Below are 26,298 nucleotides of genomic sequence, written 5' to 3' on the forward strand. Positions count from 1 at the left end.
ATTCAGAAAGAATAGGCTCTTAAAGAGATCGAAGTGGGGATAGATTCCAAGGAAAGCCTCACACAAGTGAACAAAAATAGCAATATGGAGAATCGAATCCGGAGTCAAATGGTGAAGCTGAATTCCCCAGAAAAAGAGAAGACCCCGCAAGAAATCGCAGACCGGAATTGCCAATCCGCGCACCACAAACGCCTTAAACATGACAACCTCGGCAACCCTCTCAAATGACCTGGTATGCCCTTCGGCCGAATGCCATTGAACTACAGCCCTAGGATGAAGGAGTAGATGACTGACAAGAGACGAGATCTCGGATTTCGACAACTTACTTTTCCTCCAGCCATCAGTAATTGTCGCCTCCTTCTCGGATCCCTGGCGCTTGGACTTCTTCGGTGCCATCTGGAATGTCACAAGCCTCTTCTCGCGCATATGCTCGGGGGCTGAAGAATTGATTGGAAGACAAAAGAGGAACTCTAACAAGGAAGGCCGATAAGATTAACAGAGGCAAGAGCAAGTGGAAAAACCTAGATTGGTTCAGCTCAGTTAAATAACTGAGTTAGTGGCATTTTTGAAAATATCAAGAAGTTCAAAGGTCACACTTCAAAAAGAACACCTCGATTCTGGAACCTTAGCCCTAAATCAAGGGATTTCAAGTCAAGGTTCGGGGGCTGTGGGATATGTGTCATAAATGACAACTTTTTTTTCAAAGAAGATTCGAATTTCAAACGAAGATTTAAAAGACCTTGAAGACAGAGTTGACCCTCAGCCTGATCTTTCGGTTCATCCTATGGCTCGGGAGCTAGTCCATATGGAGCATGAGTATATCGCGCACCATATATGAAGGGAAGATTCGGGGCTAGAGCACCTCATAGCCTCGATGCAGCCAAAAAAGTACTCGGAAGACTACTCGAAGCACTCAACGGACTCCGAGCCTGAGCAATGGATTCTAGAAGCACTCGGAAGCGCTCGATGAACGTGTTCGGAAGTACTCGACGCCTGCGGGACTCGACTACGAAGAGCTCGGGGGCTTGTCAGACCCGGGGCAACGAGACTGCTCATAGGCGTGGAATATTCTGGAGTAAGGAATAATACATGGAATACCCCTTACTACCTTGTATCTACTCGAGCAACAGTAGGACTAGCTGATGTATAAGGAAACTACTCGACCTCATTGAAGTAGGACTCTGATCGTACTTGGCTAGGACGTTCCATGTAACCCTGTCCCCCCAAGATATATAAGGGCGGGCAGGGACCCCCTCAAGACATCGAACAACACCTAAGGCAATACAACCACCACACAGGACGTAGGGTGTTACGCTCCGGTGGCCTGAACCCGTCTAAATCTTTGTGTTCCTTGCACCATCGCATTCTGATCCCGGCGAGTCCCTGCCTTCAACCACTCTCCTCGGGGTATACCCCGGAGAACCCGCCGGTAAAATACCGACACCGCCGTCTTCAACGCAGACCCAAGACACGCAACACAGGTCGACACCACACACCAACACCCAAAGACTGTTTGAAGCAAAACACGCCACCATGGATCGAGCCTCTCCGCCTCCACCCATAGATGAACGAAGGCAGCGATGCCCGCTCCACCAGCAAACCTAGTTACCTAGCCATAACCACCTAAATGTAGAAGCTAAAACTACTCTGGCCACCGATCCATCCGATCCCTTTGTCGTATTGCCGCCGAAGAGGCTGCCGGTGAAGGGAATCGGGCAAATAAAATGAATTTTCGAATTAATTTGGAAAATAATTTTTAGGGGCGGGCCGGAGTGTCACCTGCCCCTACAAATATATATGTACGGGCGGGTGAGGCCCCCACTTACCCCTACAAATATTTTTCCAAATTACGTAGATAATTCCTTTAATTCAAAAAAAATAGTAACACACATCAAAAAAATTATGAAATTTTGAATGTCCGGATACTCCGGGTCTGTGTTTGGATACTCTGGGCTAATTGTTCGGACGTCCGCTTATTTTCCCTGATATGTCCGGATACTCCGGGACCATGTCCGAATACTCCGGGATAATTCCTTCAATTTAAAAGAAATAAGAAAACACATCGAAAAATTGTGAAACTTTAACCATATGTATATTGTGATATGTATAACAGAAAAAATATCAAAATTACATTTCAGTGTATATAATAAATAGAATTGTTGAAACCAGAATGAGTCTTGGGGAGCTCCTCTCCTGAGCAAACAATAGAGGGTCGAGAGGAGAAAGAAGCCCAAACTTTTATATACATTTTTAGGAGGGGGGCGTTGGTAGGGGTCAAACCTGTCACATTAACCCCATCCACCCCAGATTTTATGTTATGGGCCTAAACTAGCCCAACAAATCGGCCCCCATGTGTAATGCAGTCAAATTCCAGTAATACAAAAATTTTGTTTGGGAACAAAAAAAATTATTCCGGAACAAAAAATAGTTATTGGGCCTTATGTGATGCTTTGACTGCCAGTCACCCGAGCGACTCCTAATATTTGCCGGGGGGGGGGGGGGTTGAGCTGCCCCTAAAAATAGGATTTGCAGGGGCGGCTCACCCCCCACCCACCCCAAAAAATCGCACCCATTTTTAGGGGCAACTGAGGGGTGAGCCACCCCTACAAATGCCAGTTTTAGGGACAGCTCATGCTATACTACCCGCGCCCCATTTGTAGGAACGGGTGACTTTTTGGTTCGTCCATAAAAGAATTCAAGGTGCTGCTACAAATCGTTTTTGTCGTAGTGAGTATCAAGGTGGAGTGGAGCCAAAAAAATTTGGAGTGGAGTGCTCCCAAGACCCTCATCCAAATGGGAGTGCTAATGGTCTGGGCTAAGCTTTAATCAAAACTCAAAAACTTTAACATGTATATAAATAATAATATATGCTAAAGTTTAGTACTCAACTTCCAACAAATTAACATGCATAGAAAAAATCTCGACATAACAGCATTTCTTCTGGATTTGCTGACCGACCAAACTACAGTTTTCAGCGAAATAAGCCGGTTACAGTTGCATAAAGTTGGAGTGATAACCTCAAGGTAGCTTCCATGCGAATGCTGAACATGTGACGAGATGCAATGTCGTCTCGTCATCGCGGCTTCCTGCTCCGCTTGCTCTTTGCAGCGGTGGCAGCATTAGCGGTGTCGGCAAGGGAGGCGAGCTCGAGAGACCAGGATGAGAAGCCATCCATCTACCTCGTATTGGTGCACGGCGAGCCCTTGGCCGCGGCGTTCCAGCGAGGTGTTGGTCGGAACGCGACGTGGCACCGAGCACAGAAGAGGAGGGTGGCGCGGTTCCACGACCGCCTCCTCCGGCGCGCCGCCGTGGATGAAGGTGGCGGCGGCGGCTCGTACCACTGCCGGAAGATCTACAGCTTCCAACGCGCCGTCAACGGGTTTGCCATCCACGCGACTGCCTCCCTGGCGGAGAGGCTGCGGGCGGCGCCGGAGGTGGCAGCTGTTGAGGAGGACGTGGGCACGAGGCTTATGACCACGTACATGCCGCGGCTTCTCGGCCTGCCCAACGGCGTGTGGCGGCGGCACTGGGTCGGCGGCGGAGGTGACAACGGGGAGGGGGTGCTGGTCGGGTTCGTCGACTCCGGCATCGACCCCGCACACCCCAGCTTTGCGTACGTCCCACGTGCACGGGCTGATCGATCCGCCTGATGACGACAATGATGGCGCGGGGGCCCGGCCGCCGTTCGCCGCTGCGGGTGCTTGCAGCGTCGGTCCCATGTTCCCGCCTGGCGCGTGCAACGGCAAGATCGCCACGGCGAGGTACTTCGCTGGTGGCGCGGCGGCAACACTTCCGCTCGACCCCTCGCGCGACCTGTCGCCGTTCGACGCCAAGGGGCACGGCTGGTGTGCTTTGTATTACAACTTACAATTTACCGGAAATTCTGAAGAGCAGTATGGAAGCAGTTTAGTTTGTTTTGCAGCCATGTTGCTTCAATAGCGGCGGGGAACCGGGGAGTGCCGGCGGTCTGCGGCGGCGCAATGTACGGCTTCGCCAGCGGCATGGCACCATGTGCAAGGCAAGGCAATGCATGACACCAAGCATTAGTTATGTTTGCTACGATCTGGCTTAGATTACAAGGAAAAAACATAATTTATCTTTACACTGAAACAACTCGCTATAGGATTAAAGAGAGTTAGAGGTACAAGCCATAACCCATCCAATCCCTTTGGCGAGGGATTAACCCAACAAATCTTACATGGTATCAAAGAAAAGTCACTCTCTTTTCTTAGTGTTCTTTTGGAATTCTTCTTCACAATTCCTTACGAAGGGTTGAAAGTTTATAGTCTAATTTCAACATTGCAGATTAGCTGTGTACAAGGCGGTATACCCAGCAGGAGGAACCATGGCTGATCTCATCACCGCCATAGATCAAGTAAGGCATTATTTGTAATGCTGGAGTTTTACATAAAAATTGCCGGAAACAATTGAATGTCTAAAAATTCTCGAAATTTTAGGAAAGCAAATCGTGAAAACCTTTATAACTTCCATCGTGTTTATCAGGCAACCCAAGACAAGGTGGACGTGCTGGTACTGTCCGTCGGACAAGATGAGCGTCCGACCAGCAAGGTCACGTTCCTCAGCATGCTGGACATTGCGCTGTTGTCGGCAAGGAGAGCCGGCGTGTTAGTCGCGCAGGCTGCCGGCAACCGAGGGCCAGCCGAGTCCTCCGTCGTCTCCTACAGCCCGTGGGTGACGACCGTCGCCGCCAGCACCACCGGCCGGAGATACACGTCGAGGCTGGTCATCGGCGACGGTCGCCACGTACCGGGACTCGGCTTGTCAGGTACTTGTACTAGCTCCTCTCCTAGCTAGATCTTGTTTCCATCAAGCTATGCGCAGTCACGATGAGTATCATTTCTCGCAGCGCCCACGCTCGAGTACAGGCTCGTCGCGGCGAAGGACGCCGCGGCGCCGGACGCCGCCAGCATGGAACGCGCGGAGGAATGCCAGGACACGGAGGCGCTGCGCTGGCACGCCGGCGTTCTGCGGGGAAGCATCGTCGTATGCTCCTTCTCGCGGGGCTTCTACAACGGCACGTCGACAGTGACCGCCGTCCTCGACGTGGCGGGACGTGGCGGAGGCTCTCGGGTTCGCTGGTTTCGTCCTCGTGGCCAGCGAACAGTACGGCGACTTCCTAGCGCGGCCTCTGCCTTTCCGTGTTCCCGGCGTCATGGTCCCCCGAGTCGCCGATGCTCAGGTGATCGACGGATCAATCTGGTGCAGTTCGTCTTTGGCACGGCGCTGATTGCGACGTTCGTGGCAGGTGATGTGGTCGTACTACGCGGCGCACACGGTCTACGCGGGCAGCGCGACCGTGTTCGGCGCCGCCGCGGCGATTGCGGAGGGAAGAGTGGCCACGTTCACGGACGTGGCTCCGGTGGTGGCGCGGTACTCGTCGCGAGGGCCCGACGTCACCGACGGGGAGTCGACGCCGGCAGACGTACTCAAGCCGGACATCCTCGCGCCAGGCGACCAGATATGGGCGGCCTGGAGCACCCCCAGCGTCAACCAGCCAATCCTCGCCGGCAATCATTTCGCGATGGTCTCGGGAACCAGCATGGCAGCGCCGCACGTCGGCGGCGTCGCGGCACTCATCAAGCGGAGGCACCCGTCGTGGGGGCCGGCAGCCATCGCCTCAGCGCTGTCCACCACCGCGCAGAGGCACGACGAGCGCAAGGTCCCGATCATGTCGGAGGACTTCGAGATCGGCTCGTTGCCCCCCGCGACTCCATTCGACTACGGCGCCGGGGTCGTGAACCCTGCCGGCGCGCTGGACCCCGGTCTGGTCATCGCGCCAGAGCCCCACGACTACGTCGGCTTCCTCTGCTCCTTGCGGCAGCTTAGCCCCGACGAGGTCCGGGCCGCCACCGGCTTGGCGTGCCAGGCGCTGCCGCGGGCTTCTCCGGCGGACCTCAACGTGCCGTCCGTCACCGTGTCCGCGCTGCGGGGATCCCTATCCATCCGGCGCAGGGTCACGAACGTGGCGAGCGACGCCGAGACGTACCTCTGCTCCACGCTGCCGCCGGCCCGGCGTGGACGTCGCCGTGCGGCCAGGGTGGTTCGAGGTGGCACCCGGGGAAACGCGGGAGCTGGCGGTCGAGCTCAGTGTGACCAGGGCGTTTGGGGCGTTCAGCTTCGGTGAGATCGTTCTTACCGAACCACTGGCCGTGCGGCCCCTTGCGACGGCATGACAGAATGCATCCGTTCAGGTCGGCAGCTGATTAAGTTGGTCTCTAGACTCTAGTGAACCGACGAATATATGCTAAAATCTATTCTAGTCTTGCAAAAATCGAAGTTTTTTTGAAAATACAAAAAAAATTCAAAGCTGTGTGCTACGTTACATCTATCGTTGTAACTGGGAAGGAACTGGTTGCAGCTTTGATGGTATTGTAGTGGTAGTATATTCTTTGCCTTCTATTGACAAATCAGCTGCGGCGAAGTTTAGGAAAAAGGAAAAGGAGATAGCATATACTAGATCCATTACATTCTTGAATTTCTATTATAAACTTCTTTGCTTGAACTTCTACACCCCTCTCAAACATTTGCCAACTTATTAGAAAACGTCCAGCAAACTAGCCAAATATCACTCTATATACCTTTTATTTGCCTACCTACTCCACAAGGTTTACCAAACTAGCCGTATCACACTTTTTCACATCCTACTAACCTGTTTTTACACTGCAGAAGCATGGTTTTCTCGGTTGCAGCTTAAAATGGCGACGGCAAGCAGGTCAGTTTGCTAGAAGTCAGTCTGCCAGAGATACTCCAGGGTCGGGGTCTAGGGAAGTAGGGATGGTAGGACTGGATTCCTTCCTCGTGCCCATGGGCTCAGCGAAGGCTTCTCATTCTCACACTGATGCAGCATATGAAGCAAGGCCAAAACTGCCACGCTGTTCGTTTCCATTATGAACCCGAAGCTCATACCGGAGTTAGCAGAGATCTCATAAATGTTATAAGTTGCAACAATCAAACATGAGTATGTCTTTACAACCAGACCGTTCTACTTCTAACTTACAAGATTTCATCCAGGCCCCCTGGTTGTTGATGACCCTAGAACCCAACAAGACAGCACACAATGCATGAAACAGATGATGCATCATGTATCCAAGTTAATTGCTGTCCACAGATCATATCCTAAGATGGTTCGCTGTCAAACAACCTGCAAAAATGAAGAGCCTGGATGTGTTAGGAACTCGGTGATATGATAGCCGATCTGCAATAACATAATGAAAAGTTAATAAGAACCGTTGACCTCCCATGCACATCACAGTTTAAACCAAATGCCTAATTTGTCGGGCTCATCATACTTGGGTTGTTTCCTTATGCTAATGCATAATCAAGTATCTCGTGTCAAACAGGAAACATGTGCTCCACAATAAAGCGGGACTGATAATATGTGGTTTCGAACAGTGTCCTTGAATATGGTTTGCAAGGATCAAGCATCAAGGGCCATGCCATGAAAAGACACCACAATTCTTTATAATGTATGGCATAAATGTTAACATATAAGTTAGCACTCATCATTTAAATAACATGCATTTAAAATGCATAGAACACAGAGAGAGCACCTGCTATATGTTGTAGTAGCACATTACTTGCGCCTGAAGAAAGTAGGAATCCTTATATTTTCTGCCACTCCCTATGTGAACACCATTTTTAATCCAATCTTCTCTATGAATCCAAGCATCCCTACCAGTATCCAGGACGCCCAAAATCTGCACCAAAGTAAAGTAAAGTAAAGATCCAGGAATATGGAACACAGGCCAACAAAAAGGGGGAAACAAAGCACAAGATGCATCACTAATTTCAATCTTACTGCTAACAGTCCATTACCCAGTTTCTCAAATCAGACAGATCCTTTTCTTTTTAGCTGCTTGGGTGCCCACAGCAAAGTTTATCCAAAAACTGTTAGGCTACGTAAAGAGTGAAATTTTGGATGCAACCACCACAATCCTTTTGTTCATGGTTGAGAAATCCCTTGCTTTGGCACATGATATGGTACCAAAACTCCTAAAGTCAAATTGCCAAGCTTCTTCTGTGGATTTGGTTGTCTCCTTGAACAGGATGGTCAGTTGTTTCCAGGTCAAGATCATCTGGTTGCTTGTGCTATCTATGAAGGTGCCTGACCGAGTGGCCGGGTAAGTTCCTGGGCTTGGGTTTCACTAGTCTAGCTGCCGTTGTCCTCCATGTTTATGCTTAAGGTAGAGTCCAAATATGTATGTTCATTCCTCAAGAGTCCTAGTTACATCTGAAATTACACTATGCTCTTGCTTACCTTTATAAGGAGTACTCCCTCCGTTAAAAAATAGTTAAAAAATACAAGATGCGCTTGTTTTCGGAACTTCGTATGTTAAGGGTGTAAAAACTATACAGCTAGATTTATAATTCAAAGTGCTTTTATGCTATATTAATTTTATGGCTACAAGTGATATATTGTGCAGAAACACTAGTTGAAGTCTAGTTTTGAATATAGAGCCAAAATAAATTAGCCTTAAATTCTTGCGTTAGGGATCAAAGAAAAAAAGTGATTTTCCTAAAAAGGAAAATTCTATTCTAAAAAACTTGCATCAGGTTATCTTATTAGCACAGGGTATGGAGAGCATGATAATACTATTTCCCGAGGATGACAATAGAGCATAGCCTAAGCTTATATTAAGCATAAAAATAAAGTATTTTATAGAACTATTTACAAGGGAAAAGAAGAAACTAAACCAGCCACAGGGAAACTGACTTCTTCAAAATCAAAAGTCTAGTCTGAAGCAAACAGTAGACAAGAAAACATATTACTAGATAATGCATCACACTAGCAGTGGTGGATTTGAGATGTAGGGAGGGCTGATGCTTTCTTCCCTCCTCTTCTAATGGAGGTTGCAGTCAGTAGGGGGGGCAGGAGCCCCCTCAGCCCCCCTACTGGTTCCGCCCCTGCACACTAGGACACTAGGTACTGGACCAGAATATATCAAACTTTGATGCACTTCAGCACACCGTAAGCTTTCAAAAAATCATTTTGAAATTTTCCATACATTAACCAAAAGAGTTGGTTATACATTTCATTTTTCTCATTTTTTTATCTCAAACTCCCAATATTTTTCAACTTCTAGTATGGCATGCCCTCAATGGGTTCACTTTCTCTCAGTATCTGCCAGGGTTTTTCAGTTCATGGAGGTAGCCAGTTACTGCTAAGATTTGGAAAATAATGCTCCCCTTTGCCCCTCTGGGCACCCTCAAGCCTAGTGCGGACTAGAAGGATCACAAATATTTAATTAAATTTTGTTGGCACGGCTCAAAACCTCAAACTCACATCATGACCTATAAGATCTTATGCCATATTGAGTTTGCTACACCCAAATTTCGCACAAGCTATAAAGGATAATTGACAGCATACTTTTCAGCGGAGAAAAGATGTAACTTACCACTCCACCTTTCCATGGAACAAATAACGGATAAGTCCTAGACTGCAGCACCTACAATTTCAAATGAGAGGTTAAGAAACAAGAAACTAAAGATAAATGTTGTAGATTATGGACTCGCAACATCAATCTCTAATATTCAAAACTATTGAACCTAGAAATGCCAAAACGACCTATAGGTTGGAATGGAGGGAGTAGATTGAATGTAAATCCAGGAACAAACCTATCATATAACTTCAGGCAATAATCTCAAGAGATAGAGCAAGCATTACTAATTAAAGAGAAAAGAATCAATCCATCACTTTAAGTTTACAGGACACACCTCAACTCTCTCAACAGATTGGTTTGCTGGAATTTTATTGAGAATCCTGCAAATAAAAGTTTAGTAGATAAACAAACCTTTGAAGGTCAGGAAATAGCATACATTGATGAAAATTTGCATTTTACTTTTTTGTCCAAAATTGGGCTAATGGCATCAGAATGTTCATTTCAGCGTAGCCTTAATTTTAAAGAAGGCACTACCTCCAGACACAAATAAATAACATTTTGGGAGGAAATGCAGCCAAAGCACATAAATTCTGCTACAACTTGTAGAAACATTGAAGAGAGACTAGTGATCAAGCATACATTTTAAGGACCGTGCCCATGTCCAAAATGTCAGTTATTTGTGACCTAGAGAGGGGGGCTTAATACTCCTCTGTTTCACAATAGTTGTCCAGTATACTTCTACAAAGGGACTACAAAATATATTTATGTAAAAAAACTGATGTCCATTATTCTTGTGCACTGTATACATAGTATCACATTATTTGCAAACTTATTCCAAAGCTTTTGCAAAGTTAGTCCAACATTCTTCCATTAAACAATGATAGGACAAGCGACATATAACAAACCTTTGCTCCAGAACTGGTGCAAGGCCAGCTGTAGAAGCTGCACCACCAACCTGAAAGGCACATATTACAGTAATCCCTCTAACGAGTCAGAGACAATATTGGTTTTATTGGAGAAAATAAGCTTGATATTTTACCAGCTGAATGCTACAGAAAAGCTTCCTTTGAAGGTCAACACGTCCTGTAATCAGTAGTTGTTACTGTTAAAAAGTTTTCTTTCAGGTAAGCGATAAATCAAGAAAGAATGAAAGATTACCTGTCGAAAGAATGCTACTAACAATGGCCTCTACGAGGCCAATGTTATCAAATTTCTTTAATCTAGTGGGAAACATCGGGTAATTGTCCCACATGCCATACCCACCATTCCCACTAGGGTAAAGACTGTCACTTGTTTGCCAAGTATCTTCCAGCATGTCATCATAGTCTTGGAACCTGGGAGCATACACAACTCGTATGAAGCAATCATATAATATGCAAAAGCATAATCACCAAACTAAGAAAAACAAAATCTCACCAAGATCGAGGAGGTGGAGGGTACTCTTCTGGAACAAGAACCCTTGGGTAAAGAAGCCCCATAGGAGGAACCTATTTTATCACAATTTACCGTAATTTAAATTTCATATATGTTACATATATACAATTCATATAAGAGAAACACCTGCAGAATTTCGCCTACAATTGTTCAACACCCTTTTCAAGGAGATGGAAAATGATGGAATATGAATTGCAACAATTAAATAAGCACTTTAAATGGACAGATCCAGTTTGTTTGTGCACACTTCTGTGTGCATGAGAGAGAACATATCCACAGTTCTACTCATGCCAGGCATGAGCACAATGTTCACTTCTGTAAGACAATGCATTCTGAAAAAAACATAATCTTATGTGTTGTTTTAAAAGACAGCAGCAGCAAGGAAATAAAGGGGAAGACCAAAAGATTGTGTACATGTTCAAGGAATTACATTAAGAGCTGATAGTCTTGTCTTCTGATGACCAGCAGATCTTTCATTATCGTATGAATGAACAAGGGTAACTGCATCAAACGTCCCACTCTGAAAAAATGAAAAAAATATGTACTTATACCACCTCAACTGTAATGAAAACAACAGAATTGGCCAAGGAAAGTTTTAGGTAAAACCGTAAAAGAAAGTTTTAAGCAAAGATACAAGTTTTTGTCATTTTTTGACCATTTTTACATAAAGCATGGTAGGACATAACCTGCAAATTTAAAATGGTATCTTCAGCAAAATATTACCTTACGCTACTGGAATTCTTTTTCTGTACTAATAAGCATGATGCAATAAAAAATGACCATTTAAAAGGCATGTTTGGAGGATGGGGATTGGTCTAGGAATTTTAGGAATGATGTTGCATTCATACTAAATCCTAGGCATTTGGATCCCAACCTACAAAGTACAAGGTCCTAAGGGCAACTCCAATGGAACTGTCAGAGTGCGAGCAGCGTAGCGCGTATCCGTGGTGGACGGGAGGCCGGGGACTCGGCTCCCGGCGGCGGCGAGGGCGCAACTCCGTTCTGGTGGCCGGCGTCGAGCAAGAACAGAGGAGCACGCTGGACAGAGGCAAGGACGTGTGGGACGCCCAGAGATCTAATTGATCTCCTAGCATAACTTCCATTAAGCCATCTAGTACATAGATATATGTTTGATTACAACCAACTTAAGAATACGAAATTCAAACACAAAGTAAACTGCTACGGCACCGTGGGCGCGCTGCCCGTCTTCTCATCAGCCATGACGGCGCCTCTCATACACGCGTCCGACCATAACAAGAACTCTCAAATTTGAGCCCTTATTCCCCTCAATGAGAATCTCTCATCCAGATTCCCACCCTGCTTTCCTTAGCACTCCAACCGAACTCTCATATACCTCCTTACATCTTATGCACCTCTTTCTTTATTAATATCATCATGTAACTAACAATCTAAGCATTATATATGCAAACGGTGTTTATTACCAACAAGAATTTTATGAATGACTATATTTCCTACTAATAATGTTTTAACGGAATTATTTATAACCATTAATTTTTAATAACCATATTTAATAGTTATTTTGAAAAGGCAAAATAGCCAAAATCATCCCTGAACTATGGGGCTTGGCTCAATTTGGTCCCTGAACTATGAAAACGTCCATTTTAGTCCCTCAACTATCCTAACCAACCCAACTTCATCCTTGAATGTGACGTGGCAACTCCATGTAGGCAACTCCAGTAACCGCTCAGTCAGTTTGGAGTGTGAAATACCCTTTTTACCCTCCATCAATAGAGCAGAGGCAGCCCACATCGAGCCGCTCCCTCCCTTGCCATTGATGACCTATACTACCTAGGAGGGGTGACGACCTGGCTGGGGAGCAGTGTTCTAAAGGCGTTAAGGCGAGGCGAGGCGAGCTGGGTCCGCCTAGACGAGTAGGCGGCGCCTAGGCGACAAGGTGCCACTGTAACCCAAGGGGAGCAGGGTCCGCGTGGGCCGCTGCCTCCCTCGCCGCTGCGCAGGTTGTCGCGCCCGCCGCACACGCCACGCAGGTCCAGGCCGTCGCGGGCCCTCGTCCTCAGCCCCACCCGGCGGCCAAGCTCGCCGCTGCTGCTCCCCTGTTCGCGCCGTTCTGGACACCGCCCGCTCCACCCAGCCAGCAGCCGACCTGGCCTGGGGGGTGGGACCAGGCCGCACTGGCGCAGTCCTTTAGCGCCATAGGGCGGACGCCACCGGTCTGCACCGAGTGGATCGCCGACTCGGGTGCCTCATTTCACACCACCCCACATGTCGGTATCCTCTCGTCTGTCCGACCCCCACACCCCTCTTGTCCTTCTTCCGTCATGGTTGGTGACGGGTCTTGCCTTCCTGTCATCGCCGTGGGTTCTGCTCCTGGCTCTTTTCGTCTTCCCAATGTCCTTGTTGCTCCTCAGATGGTTCATAACCTTCTTTCCATTCGTTAGTTTACAACTGATAATTCTTGTTCCATAGAGTTTGATTCTTCTAGCCTCACTGTAAAGGATTCGGCCTCCCGGCGTCCGCTACTCCGGTGTGACAGCACAGGGCCCCTTTACAACCTTCGCCTTCCTTCTTCCGCTGCACCACTCTCGCCTTCTTCTTCGCCCTGGCTGTCTTGGTCTGCCGCTTTTGCCGCGACGCCGTCTTCCACCATCTGGCACCGCCGTCTTGGTCACCCTGGCCGCGACGTTCTGGCTCAGCTCAGTCGTAGTACAGATGTTCCTAGTACTAGGGCTCCTGCTGAGCCCCTCTGCCATGCGTGCCAGCTCGGTCGTCATGTTCGGCTCCCTTTTTCTTCTTCTTCGCATGCGACACATGCATTTGACCTTGTTCACTGTGACCTGTGGACCTCTCCTGTACTTAGCCTTTCTGGTTATAAGTACTATTTGGTGGTGGTCGACGACTTCTCGCGCTACTCTTGGACGTTTCCTTTGCGCGCCAAGTCTGAGACCTTCCCCACCCTTCACTTCTTTGCCTGGGTGTCCACTCAGTTCGGCCTCACCGTTAAGGCCGTCCAGTGTGACAACGGGCGGGAGTTCGACAACTCCACCTCCCGTTCTTTCTTCCTCTCTCGGGGTGTTCCGCTGCGTATGTCTTGTCCGTAAACCTCCTCAGAATGGCAAGGCTGAGCGGATGATTCGCACGACGAACGACGTCGTGCGCACCCTTCTGATCCAGGCTTCTCTGCCCCCGCGCTTCTGGGCTGAGAGCCTCCACACCGCCACCTACTTGCTCAACCGTCTTCCGTCCACTGCTTCTCCTGCTCCCACTCCACACCACGCTCTTTTCGGTACCCCTCCTCGCTACGACCACCTTCGGGTTTTCGGGTGTGCGTGTTAACCTAACACCTCCGCCACTGCTCCTCACAAGCTGGCGCCCCGCTCGACTCGTTGTGTGTTCCTTGGTTACTCCCCTGACCACAAGGGGTACCGATGCTTTGACCTCACCTCTCGCCGCGTCATGATCACCCGACACGTCGTCTTTGACGAGTCGAATTTCCCCTACTTTACCTCTTCTACAACTTCTCCTGACCCCGAGCTGGAGTCTTTGTTTCCGACTGACCCGGTGGTTCAGCCACCGTTACCTGTCTGTCCTTTTCCTGTAGATTTTCCCGGCACGTCGGCACCGTTTCCGGTGATCCCTGCTGCGCCGAGCGCGGCCCCGGTGCCCGCGGTCGCGCCACGCGCGGTCCCCGGACCTCCGGTCGTGCCACGCGCGGCCCCGGTGTCTCCCACTGCGCCACGCGTGGCCCCGGAGCCTTCACCTGCACCTGCGCGGTACGCTCAGCCGATGCAGGTGTACCGGCGTCGCTCGGCGCCGACCCCGACATCGCAGCGGTCCGTTGAGCCGATGCAGGTGTACCGGCGTCGTTCGGCGCCGACACTGGCGCCGCCTCCTGCTCCAGAGGCTCCTGCGACGCCGACGCCGGAGCCGTCGCCGCCGCCGCCTCCTCCGTCTCCCTCTCGAGCCGAGCCGGAGGTATACCACCCGCCAGTCATCCATCGAGATCCTCGGCATATCCCATGGTGACTCGGCGGATGGCGTCTCAGGCCGCGACTCTCCGCTACCGAGGGAGAGCCGCGGGTCTCTCCGGTACCCTCCTCTATCCGCGACGCCTTGGCGGATCCTTGCTGGCGTCGCGCGATGGAAGAGGAGTACGCGGCTCTTCATGCCAACCAGACGTGGGACCTCGTGCCGCGTCCGTCTGGTTGCAAGTGGATCTGGACGCATAAGCGTCGGGCTGATGGCACACTGGAGCGCTACAAGGCTCGCTGGGTTCTCCAGGGGTTCACTCAGCGGCCTGGTGTGGACTATGATGAGACCTTCAGCCCAGTCGTTAAGCCCGCTACGATGCGCACGGTCCTCTCGCTTGCGCTCTCGCGCTCTTGGCCTGTGCACCAAATGGACGTGAAGAATGTGTTTCTTCACGGCACTCTGCCAGAGACTGTCTACTGCTCTCAGCCAGCGGGATTTGTGGATTCGAGTCGTCCGGATATGGTCTGCCGGCTCAACAAGTCTCTCTATAGACTGAAGCAGGCTCCTCGAGCTTGGTACTCTCGGTTCGCCACGTTCTTGCTCACATTGGGGTTCACCGAGGCCAAGTCTGACACGTCTCTTCGTCTACCGCCGTGGGGATGAGACTTCCTATCTGCTGCTCTACGTTGATGACATTGTGCTCACAGCCTCTAGTCAGCGATTGCTTCAGAGTGTCATCTCCTCTCTGCAGCAGGAGTTTGCTATGAAGGATCTCGGTCAGCTCCACAACTTCTTGGGCGTCACTGTTGAGCCTCGCCCGTCTGGTCTTCTCCTGCACCAGCGACAGTACGCACTCGATATCCTGGAGCGGACTGGGATGACTGATTGCAAGCCCTGCTCCACTCCTGTCGACACTTAGGCGAAGCTGTCCGCTGATCTGGGTGATCCGGTGGCTGATCCTACTGCCTACCGGAGTCTGGCTGGTGTTTTGCAGTACCTCACCTTCACCAGGCCGGACCTCACCTACGCTGTCCAGCAGGTCTGTCTCCATATGCATGATCCCCGAGAGTCACACCTTGCTGCGCTGAAGCGTCTCCTCCGCTACGTCCGTGGCACTGTGGACCTCGGCCTGGTGCTTCACCGCTCGTCCTCTGCTGAGCTGGTGGTCTACACCGACGCTGACTGGGCTGGCTGCCCGGACACTCGTCGCTCCACTTCCGGCTACGCCGTCTTCCTGGGCGGCAACCTGGTCTCCTGGTCGTCCAAGCGGCAGCCGGTTGTCTCCCGCTCCAGTGCCGAGGCGGAGTACCGGGCTATCGCTAACGGCGTAGCGGAGGCGTCCAGGCTACGACAGCTCTTGGCGGAGCTCCATAGCCCGCTCGCCAAGAGCACGCTCGTCTACTGCGACAACGTCAGCGCCGTGTATCTCTCCACCAACCCCGTCCAGCATCAGCGAACGAAGCACGTGGAGATCGACCTACACTTCGTGCGCGACAGAGTCGCAATCGGCGATGTTCGGGTACTCCATGTCCCAACTACCTCCCAGTTTGCTGACATCTTCACCAAGGGGCTGCCCTCCTCGACCTTCTCGGAGTTTCGATCCAGCCTCAACGTAGCCGGTGGCTAGTTGTGGCTGCGGGGGGGGGGGGGGGGGGATGAGTATTTGCCCTTTGTACACTATTTGTACTCTCTTCTTGTCCAGTCTTGAACACCGCTGCGTCGGTAGTTCAGACTGCGGGGGGTGTTAGCTTTCTTATTGTCCAGTCTTTAACACCGCTGCGCCGGTAGTTCAGACTGCGGGGGGGGGGGGGGGGGTGTTGGAGTATATTGAGCCCATGTGTATAGAGGCTCATTTATAGGTATTATATATACCCACCCTTCTAGGGTTGGAGGAATACAAGCATTATTCTCTCCTACAAGCAGGTTGCACACCGTGCCTCCTTCTATGCTGATGATGCAGTGATCTTCCTTCGCCCCACCAGCAATGATCTCCGAGTCATGAAGTTTCTACTCGATTTATTTGGGCAAGCCTCAGGGCTCCACACCAATCTGTCTAAAAGCTCTGCTTCTCTCCAATTCACTGCTCCGAGGAGGACCTGCAGCGCACGACAGAGATTTTAGCGTGTTCATTATTAAATTTTTCTTGCCAATACCTTGGTCTGCCTCTCACCATCAGGAAACCCAGCAAAGAAGTTTTTCTCCCTCTCATTGACAAAGTGGCAGATCACCTGCCGGGGTGGAAGGCCTCTCTTATGAATAGGGCTGGGCGGCTGGTGTTAACTCGAGTAGTCCTGACAGCCACTTCCACTTACGCCATGATTGCTTTGGATCTTCCTCGATGGGTAATCAAAGCAATTGACAAAAAACGTAGGGGATTTCTCTGGAAGGGTCAGGAAAAAGCTAATGGTGGTAACTGCCTGGTCTCTTGGGACAAGGTTCAGCGGCCTCTTGAATATGGAGGTCTGGGAATTAATAATCTGGAAGTTTTCGGATGGGCACTACGAATCCGGTGGCTCTGGGCACAAAAAACTGATCCCAACAGACCTTGGGCTGGTCTCCTGATTCAAGTGCCGGCAAAAGCAAAAGCTCTTTTTGATATGGCAGTCGATGCAGTGGTCGTCAGCGGTGAATCCATCCTATTTTGGACAGACTGGTGGCTTAATGGGGGGGAACACTAGCTGAATTAGCCCCCAATCTATTCAGTGCTGTACCAAAAGGAGTGAGAAAATCAAGGACAGTAGCTCAAGCACTACATAATAGAGGGTGGGTTCGAGATATCAGAGGTGCTTTAACAGTTCAGGTCTTGATGGAGTATCTACAGGTTTGGGGTCCTTTGGAAGGGGTAATTCTACAGCAGGGCGTACCTGATCAGTTCCGGTGGAAATTAAGTCAGTCAGGTTCTTATAGCAGCAAAACAGCTTATGCTGCTTGCTTTGTCGGCTCCATCAGATTTCCAACCTGGAGACGGATCTGGAAGAGCTGGGCTCCTTTGCGCTGCAAGTTCTTCCTCTGGTTAGCCATCAAGCAACGGATTTGGACTGCTGATCGCCTCGCCAAGCGGGGACTGCCTCACCATGCTGCTTGCCCTCTTTGCGACCAGGAACAGGAAACAGCCCAGCATCTCCTTCTCACTTGTGTGTTCACCCGGCAATGCTGGTCGCTAATATTTCAGCACCTGAATTTGGCCATTGCCGGACCTACCACCTCGACGACCAGTTTTTCGGCTTGGTGGAGCACAACTATAAAACATGTGCCTAAAGATCATCGCAAGGGTCTGAACTCCCTCATCATCCTGGTTACGTGGGAGATCTGGAAGCACCGCAACGCTTGTGTGTTCAAAGGTTCTCGACCAAGTGTTCAGTTGCTCCTCCAGACAGTGTCTAGTGAGTGTGTTCTTTGGTGCATGGCAGGAGCTTCCAAGCTCAAGGAGCTCCTCGATAGGTCGATGCCCCTGGTACCTTAGGTCCTAATGTTGTATGGAGTACAGGGGTTGTCTAATCCCAGTGTTCCCCCCTTTTTTCCTTCTTAAATGAAATGACGCGCAGTCCTGCGCCGTTCGAGAAAAAAAAATCAACATGAGAGACGGGATGAGGCATCGGTTGGAGTTGCCCTAAGTGCCAATTACTAGGATTTCATTGCATATATCAGGACCCGTCAGTCTGCTAAAGCTCAAAAAAGGCAGGGAGGGATGGAGATTTTAACTTGGAAAAAGAAAAGAAAGTAGATTTTGTTGGTTTTCAACATGCTGGATTTACTAGTCAACATACACTTGAAAAACTGCATGATAATACAATTGTTAACAGAAGACGCATGCTGATGCGTTGTCTCGCCATGACGAGGATTCCATGTCCCATGCTCTATCTCTGTCTCAACCTGAATTTGAGCTATTTGAGGAATTCAGAGCTGAAGCAGCTACACTTCCTGAGATTGAGGCTAAGCGCCGTGAGATCGCAGATGGAACAGCAGGTGCAGCTTGGACCTTGGTTGATGATTTTGTCATGCATCGTGGGCGGATTTTTGTTCCATCTTCCTCTCATCTCTGGCCGCAGCTCCTGGAAACTGCTCATGGTCTTCGGGCTTCGTTCTATAATCCAGGTGCTGCTAAATTGGTTCGTGAATATGTTCAGAGCTGCCAGGTATGTCAAAGAAGTAAAACTGAGCATTTACATCCTGCTGGTCTGCTACAGCCACTTGATGTCCCTTCAACCATATGGAGTGACATTGCCATGGATTTTGTGGAAGGTTTTCCTCGTGTGGGTGGCAAGTCAGTGGTCTTGACGGTTGTTGATCGTTTCTCCAAGATGGCGCATTTCATTGCCCTTGGTCATCCTTATACAGCCCTTTCTGTTGCCCAGGCTTTCTTTGACAATGTGGTCAAACTCCACGGGTTACCATGCTCTATTGTCAGCGACCGAGACCCTGTTTTTACTAGCACTTTGTGGACTGAATTACTTAAGCTGGCTGGTGTCAAACTCCGCCTGAGTTCCGCTTTTCGTCCACAAACAGATGGTCAATCCGAGGTCACTAATCGGATTCTGGGAATTTACCTCCGTTGTTTGGCTGGTGATCGCCCCAGGAGTTGGTTGAGGTGGTTGCCATGGACAGAATTCTGCTACAATACTTCCTATCAAACGGCTCTTCACACTACTCCCTTCAGGGTGGTTTATGGTCGCGACCCTCCCTCTCTTTTGTCCTATGAACCTGGTTTGTCCAGAGTAGTAGCCCTGGATAAACAACTACAGCAGCGTGATGAGTTCTTGGCTGAAATCCGTGAAAGGTTACTGCAAGCTCAGGATTACATGAAGACTACTTATGACAAGGCTCATAGGGAGGTTGAGTTTGCTGTAGGAGAATGGGCATGGCTTCATCTCCATAATCGCCAAGCTGCCGGCATTACATCAGGTGGTAATCAGAAGCTAGCTCCACGTTACTATGGCCCATTTCAGGTTCTGGAGCGGGTAGGCAAGGTGGCCTATCGTCTTAAGCAATGTTCTTAAGGCGTTAAGGCGAGGCACGGCGAGCGACCCCGTCGGCATGGCGAGGCGACGCCTAGGCGGACGCCTAGGCGAGCAAGGCGAAGCCTTATAGCAGCAAAATGTAGGGAGAAAAAGAAAAAAGAGAAGGAAGGAGAAGGGAGAAAAGGAAAAAGAATAAGAGAAAGGAGACAACTTGGCCCAGCCCACTAAAAGCCCAAGCACCACCCCACATCCCCACCAGGCCTGACCTAGCTCCCCTATCCCGAACACTCTCAAACTTGCCCACCCTTCGCTCGCGAGTCACTGCCGGCGGCGGCGGCTACCTTCCGCTCCTCTCCCTCCTCGCCCTCGCCCTCTCCCTCCTTCTCCCTCCCTCACCGGAGCTAGCAGGAAGCTTCCCCCTCCTCTCCCTCTCCCTTCTCCCTCCCTCAAGTTCTCCAGGTGAGCCGCTGCCTGCTGGATCCGCGCCAGCCGCCAGAGCCAGCAGGGAAGCCTTCCCTTCCTCTCCCTTCTCCCTCCCTTCCTCACGCTCTCCAGATGGCTGCTGTCCGTCGGATCGACGCCAGAGCTAGCAGGAAGCTGTTTCTCCTCTTCCTCCCCCTTCTCCCTCCCTCCCTCTCTCACTTTGCTGCTGTTATGGTAAGGCGACCATGGACACCTCATCCCGGTCGCTCCTTCCCCTTACTCTTCCTCTCTTCTGGCTGGGCGTCGGCGACGCCTTGGCCTCCCTGAGCGCCTTGACGCCTTGGCCTCCCTGAGCGCCTAGGCGACGCCTTAAGAACCATGGTCTTAAGTTGCCTCCCAAAGCACAGATTCATGATGTTTTCCACGTTGTCTTTCTCAAGAAACATAATGGAGCACCACCTGCAGAGATTATGCCTCTCCTAGCTATTGCTGATGGCCGAGCATTGCCTACACCAGCTGCTGTTTCTCGTGCAAAGCCTAATGGTCATTCTTGGGACATTCTGGTACAATGGGTTGGCAGAGGACCTGCTGAAGCTACATGGGAAGCATTGGAGTCCTTCAAGGAGCGCTACCCAGATTTTCAGCTTGAGGACAAGCTGTTTTCCCAGGAGGGCGGAAGTGTTATGGACAAGTTCTTTGGTGCCAAGTTCAGGCGCAGGTCCAAGGACAAGAGTCCTGGTTCGGTTTAGATATTTGTTTCGGTTTCTTAGTCGGTTGATAGTTTCCTTTAGGGACAGGTTAGCTAAATTAGGGAGGTTTGTTAGTTTCGGGCTCTTATAAGGAGCACGGCAGGATCTTTTGTAATCAAGGAAGAAGTAGATCAGAATTCTCAGAGCCTCCAGCGTGAGGGCGAGATTCGTCTACCTCAACCTATATCATCAATAAAGCCAGCAATTTAGCCATAACACATGTGGTCCAACTTGGAAAAACTTCTAAGCCATTACCTTTTTAAGAATTAGCAAGCCTAGAATAAGCAACTTACCCTTATTTGACTATATGACTCTTTTATTTTGTTGAGCATTAGCATATCTATAGGCTTGCTCACTGGATCAGTTTGAAAGTTTGGCCATGTGCGATGGCGACGTTGAACCCAAAGCAGGCACCTAGAGATATCCTACAATACAATGAAATTAACAAAGGACACATCATTGAGAAAGAAATAGTGCATAATGAGAGAATGATATACATATATACAACACAAAGAGATAGTGCTTTCAGCATCCAGAAAAGTAATTCATGCAGTTAAAGGGCTACTAAAATGTTAGTACTATTTACCCAAGGAGATGACCACATCATTTTGAAGACTAACAGTAATGCCATCAAGGAATCAATTTATCACTAGCTGGATCAGATTATGAAATCACAAAACTATGTAATAATATGTTAAAATACAATAAGCATTAGTCAGAGTTCATATATATTAGTCTAGAGGGCTATAATAATATAACTTCCCCAAATCCCACCTTGTGTGGGAACTTTAAGCATTGAGTGCACCCCTTTATACTATTATATTTCCTAAATTTATCACTAACTGAAATGAAGAAGAATATTACAGAAAGCATGAAACAACAAGGTATACAAAAACACTAAGGAAATGCCTAGATATACAGGACATGGACCAAACAACATATAAAACAGAATTACAGAACATAAAAAGGCACACATTTAGCTGCATTCATCTAAAACCAAAAATGAGTAGTAGAGAAGTGTTTCTCATTACCTCATAGTGCTAATATTAAGGGTTTGTCTGATATAGTAAAACATTGATCAAACTGAAACAATTCTACATATAACTTGTTTCTAGTGTTCCAATGCTACATTAATCAAGTTCATCCTCCTCATTACAAAACTAAAGAGGGAGATACAACAACAACAACATAGCTTTTTTTCCCAAGCAAGTTGGGGTAGGCTAGAGATGAAACCCGAAAGAAATAAGTTCAAGGTTCAGGCACATTGATAGCTAGCCTCCAAGCGCTCCTATCCAAAATTATCTCTTTAGAAATATTCCAATCCTTAAGGTCTCTCTTAACTGACTCATACCACGTCAGTTTAGGTCTACCTCTACCCCTCTTTACATTATCGACCCGCTCAAGAACCCCATTACGCACCGGCACCTCAGGAGGCCTTCGTTGGACATGTCCAAACCATCTCAACCGATGCTGGGTAAGTTTCTCCTCAATTGGTGCCACCCCGACCCTATCCCGAATAACTTCGTTCCGGAATCTATCCCTCCTTGTGTGCCCGCAAAACCACCGCAACATCCGCATCTCTGCTACACTCAGTTGCTGGACATGTCGCTTTTTTGTAGGCCAACATTCAGCACCGTATAACATCGCCGGACGAATTGTTGTCCTATAGAATTTGACTTTTAGCTTTTGTGGCACCCTCTTGTCACAAAGGATGCCAGAAGTTTGCCGCCATTTCAACCAGCCAGCTGAAATTCTATGCCTAACATCTTCATCAATATCGCCATCCTTTTGTAGCACCGATCCTAAATACCGAAAAGTATCCTTCTGGACCACCACTTGCCCATCTAGACTAACGTCTCCCCCCTCATGCCTAGTCGCGCTGAAATCACACATCATGTACTCGGTCTTTGTACTACTAAGTCTGAACCCTTTCGACTCTAACGTGCGTCTCCACAGCTCTAAGTTCCTATTAGCCCCTGCCCTACTCTCGTCAACTAGCACCACATCATCAGCAAAGAGCATACATCAAGGGATCTCACCTTGTATATCCCTTGTGACCTCATCCATCACTAAAGCAAATAAATAAGGGCTCAATGTTGACCCCTGGTGTAGGCCTATGTTAATAGGAAAGTCAGTGGTGTTGCCATAGAATTGCAGTTCAAATCAAATAAATTGCAGTTCAAAAATTGTCAGCTATAGAATTGTTACTCATATCTCTGATCGGCTTTTGCAAAATATGTTGAAAACCCTAAAATCTACACTGCATTAACAGTAATTCTATCATGGGCAGTTGGCTGAGCTGTCGCTAGGCCTATTGGGCCCCCATTAGTGTTAGGTTTAGAGATAGAGTTAGATATATTGCTTAAGGGCCAAGCAAGCCTCTCTATATAAAGAGAGGAGATGTATCAATTAGAGGAATCAAGTAAGAATTATTAGGACAGATCCTCATCTAAATAGGGCCTTGAGATTGGGCGCAGCCACCATCGGCATACCCGATCTCAAGTGTCTGGTTCAGCGTTTGTTTACCATCACAATCCCCAACTTCCCCTAGTTCTGCACGGCTCCCCAATCAGAGCCGTGACAAATTCATTTTGTTAGGACTCTTTACAGAACCACAGCTACTCTTTTCTTATTATACATATTTTTAGCACTTGAGTAACTGCAGAAACAGAACTGCTGCTGAGGGAGCTATCGACAAAGCAGAAATTTCTGCATTCCTAAGTAATATGTTGTGAACAGGATGATGAAATTACAAGATACATCAATACTACAATCACACTGTACCAAATAAAAGGAAGATCCCCATTGCTGACACACAAGTAGAATAGGACTGAATGCACAGCAGTACATTAGATCATGACAACATATGGACAAAATGAGCAAAGTAATGAAAATCTGTTGTGCAGGCAAACATACATCTCCACCATATGGAAGCGCCAATGCTGTGTGGGGCAAAGCTACTCCATCCTGCAAACATTGGGGAAGATGATGTGTTGATATCTAATTTGTGTTTTCCCGAAAAATGCCATGACACTAAAAATAAGACCTCCATTCCCTAGCAGTTAATGCAATAATAAAAAAGAAACACATGGGCCATTACCTCTACACAAACTACTTGTGTAACTTGAGCACCAATGTTGACAACACAAGCTGTAGACAAACCATTTCCAAACGCTGCAGCTAGAGCTTCCTAATAAAACGTAAACATAAAATATGTTGGATGCCATTTTGTGAATCATCAAATATAAAAGCATGGCCAAGTCTCTTGAATTCTGCTAGCACATATATTCTGAGCCCAAAAACGGCACTAAGCAATCAATTTGTAGTTTACCCAAACAGGAAAATTCAACACCATATGAACCACATTTTAACTCAAATCTAATGCCCAGCCTTTGGGTACAAGTTGCTCAATCTAATTGTCGACTAGTAAAACTCGTGCGTTCACAAGGATCTGATTTGTAGCTACAAAACATAGAGCAAGTGGCTAGACTTAATCACATAATCGAGAACCGCTAACACTAGCAAAAAATATGTCGATTGTTCTTCTAGAGCAACAGTGTAGTAGCCCATGTGTAGGAGAGAATAATTGTGTCTATTCCTCCAAACCCTAGAAGGGTGGGAAATATAGTAGCTATACATGGGCCTCAAGATGGGCCTCTATACATGGGCTTCACATATACACCAATACCCCCCCTCAGTCTGAACTACCGGCGCAGCGGTGTTCAAGACTGGACAATGAGAAAGTACACACAGAGCAAATACCCCCCGCAGCCACAACTAGCCACCGGCTACGTTGAGGCTGGAGTGAAACTCCGCGAAAGTCGAGGAGGGAAGACCCTTGGTGAAGATGTCAGCAAACTGGGAGGTGGTCGGGACATAGAGAACCCGAACATCGCCGATAGCGACCCTGTTGCGCACGAAGTGTAAGTCGATCTCCACACGCTTCGTCCGCTGATGCTGGACGGAGTCGGTGGAGAAATACACGGCGCTGACATTGTCGCAGTAGACGAGCGTGATCTTGGCGAGCGGGCTGTAGAGCTCCGCCAAGAGCTGTCGGAGCCAGGACGTCTCCGCCACGCCGTTAGCAACAGCCGAGTACTCCGCCTCAGCGCTGGAGCGGGAGACAACGGGCTACCGCTTGGATGACCAAGAGACAAGGTTGCCGCCCAGGAAGACGGCGTAGTCGGAAGTGGAGCGGCGAGTGTCCGGACAGCCAGCCCAGTCAGCGTCGGTGTAGACAACCAGCTCAGCTGTGGGAGAGCGGTGAAGAACCAAGCCGAAGCCAACAGTGCCACGGACGTAGCGGAGGAGACGCTTCAGCGCAGCAAGGTGTGACTCCCAAGGATCATGCATGTGAAGACATACCTGCTGGAGGGCATATGTGAGATCCGGCCGGGTGAAAGTGAGGTACTGCAAGGCACCGGCAAGGCTTCGGTAGACAGTAGGATCAGCCACGGGATCACCCAGATCAGCAGACAGCTTCGCTTGAGTGTCGACAGGAGTGGAGCGGGGCTTGCAATCAGTCATCCCAGCCTGCTCCAGAATGTCGAGTGCATACTGCCGCTGGTGAAGGAACAGGCTAGACGAGCGATGCTCAACAGTAACACCCAAGAAGTGGTGGAGCTGACCAAGATCCTTCATAGCAAACTCCTGTTGCAGAAAGGAGATGACGCGCTGAAGCAACTGGTGACTGGAGGCTGTGAGCACAATGTCATCAACATAAAGCAGCAGGTAGGCAGTCTCATCCCCATGGCGATAGATGAACAGAGAAGTATCAGACTTAGCCTCGGTGAATCCTAATGTCAACAAGAACGTGGCGAACCGAGACTACAGCCCGAGGAGACTGCTTCAGACCATAAAGAGACTTGTTGAGCCGACAGACTAAATCCGAACGACTGGAGTCCACAAATTCCGCTGGCTGAGAGCAGTAGACTGTCTCTGACAAAGTGCCATGGAGAAACACATTCTTGACATCCAACTGGTGCACAGGCCAAGAGCGAGAGTGCAAGCGAGAGGACCGTGCGCACCGTAGCGGGCTTCACCACTGGACTGAAGGTCTCATCATAGTCCACACCAGGCCGTTGGGGGAAACCCCGGAGGACCCAGCGAGCCTTGTAGCGCTCCAATGTGCCATCAGCTCGACGCTTATGCGTCCAGATCCACTTGCCAGTGACCACATTGCAACCAGACAGACGTGGCACGAGGTCCCACGTCTGGTTGACAAGAAGAGTCGCGTACTCCTCTTCCATCGCGCGATGCCAGTGGTGATCCGCCAAGGCGTCGCGGACAGAGGAGGGTACCGGAGAGACCCGCGGCTTTCCCCGGTGGCGGAGAGAGTCACGGCCTGAGACGCCATCCGCCGAGTCACCATGGGATGGATAT

The 26,298-nt window shown here is 49.2% G+C and overlaps 1 protein-coding gene and 1 pseudogene across 5 annotated transcripts in view; one reads left to right on the forward strand and one right to left on the reverse strand.

Moving 5' to 3' along the window:
• Positions 1 to 3,062: 3,062 nt before the first annotated feature.
• On the forward strand, positions 3,063 to 6,194 carry LOC120680952 (annotated as a pseudogene).
• Positions 6,195 to 6,472: 278 nt separating this feature from the next.
• The window catches only part of LOC120683762 (actin-related protein 9), a 28,467-nt gene continuing 8,641 nt past the window's right edge, over positions 6,473 to 26,298 (reverse strand). For 2 of the 5 annotated variants that reach the window (XM_039965839.1, XM_039965837.1), the window contains exons 10-21: positions 24,017 to 24,106; positions 23,833 to 23,883; positions 21,210 to 21,341; positions 11,266 to 11,355; positions 10,818 to 10,888; positions 10,560 to 10,735; positions 10,441 to 10,484; positions 10,307 to 10,356; positions 9,736 to 9,781; positions 9,417 to 9,467; positions 7,572 to 7,718; positions 6,473 to 7,162 (exon numbers count right to left, since the gene is read on the reverse strand). In XM_039965839.1, the coding sequence (XP_039821773.1) occupies positions 7,575 to 7,718; positions 9,417 to 9,467; positions 9,736 to 9,781; positions 10,307 to 10,356; positions 10,441 to 10,484; positions 10,560 to 10,735; positions 10,818 to 10,888; positions 11,266 to 11,355; positions 21,210 to 21,341; positions 23,833 to 23,883; positions 24,017 to 24,106 (945 nt within the window). In that variant the 3' untranslated portion in view covers positions 6,473 to 7,162; positions 7,572 to 7,574. Of the gene's footprint in view, positions 7,217 to 7,571; positions 7,719 to 9,416; positions 9,468 to 9,735; positions 9,782 to 10,306; positions 10,357 to 10,440; positions 10,485 to 10,559; positions 10,736 to 10,817; positions 10,889 to 11,265; positions 11,356 to 21,209; positions 21,342 to 23,832; positions 23,884 to 24,016; positions 24,107 to 26,298 lie in introns of all 5 variants that reach the window. The other 3 variants (XM_039965841.1, XM_039965840.1, XM_039965838.1) reach the window with 2 other exon arrangements.

The sequence above is a fragment of the Panicum virgatum genome, chromosome 7N, assembly GCF_016808335.1.
Source record: "Panicum virgatum strain AP13 chromosome 7N, P.virgatum_v5, whole genome shotgun sequence".
In the NCBI taxonomy this organism is placed as follows: domain Eukaryota; kingdom Viridiplantae; phylum Streptophyta; class Magnoliopsida; order Poales; family Poaceae; genus Panicum; species Panicum virgatum.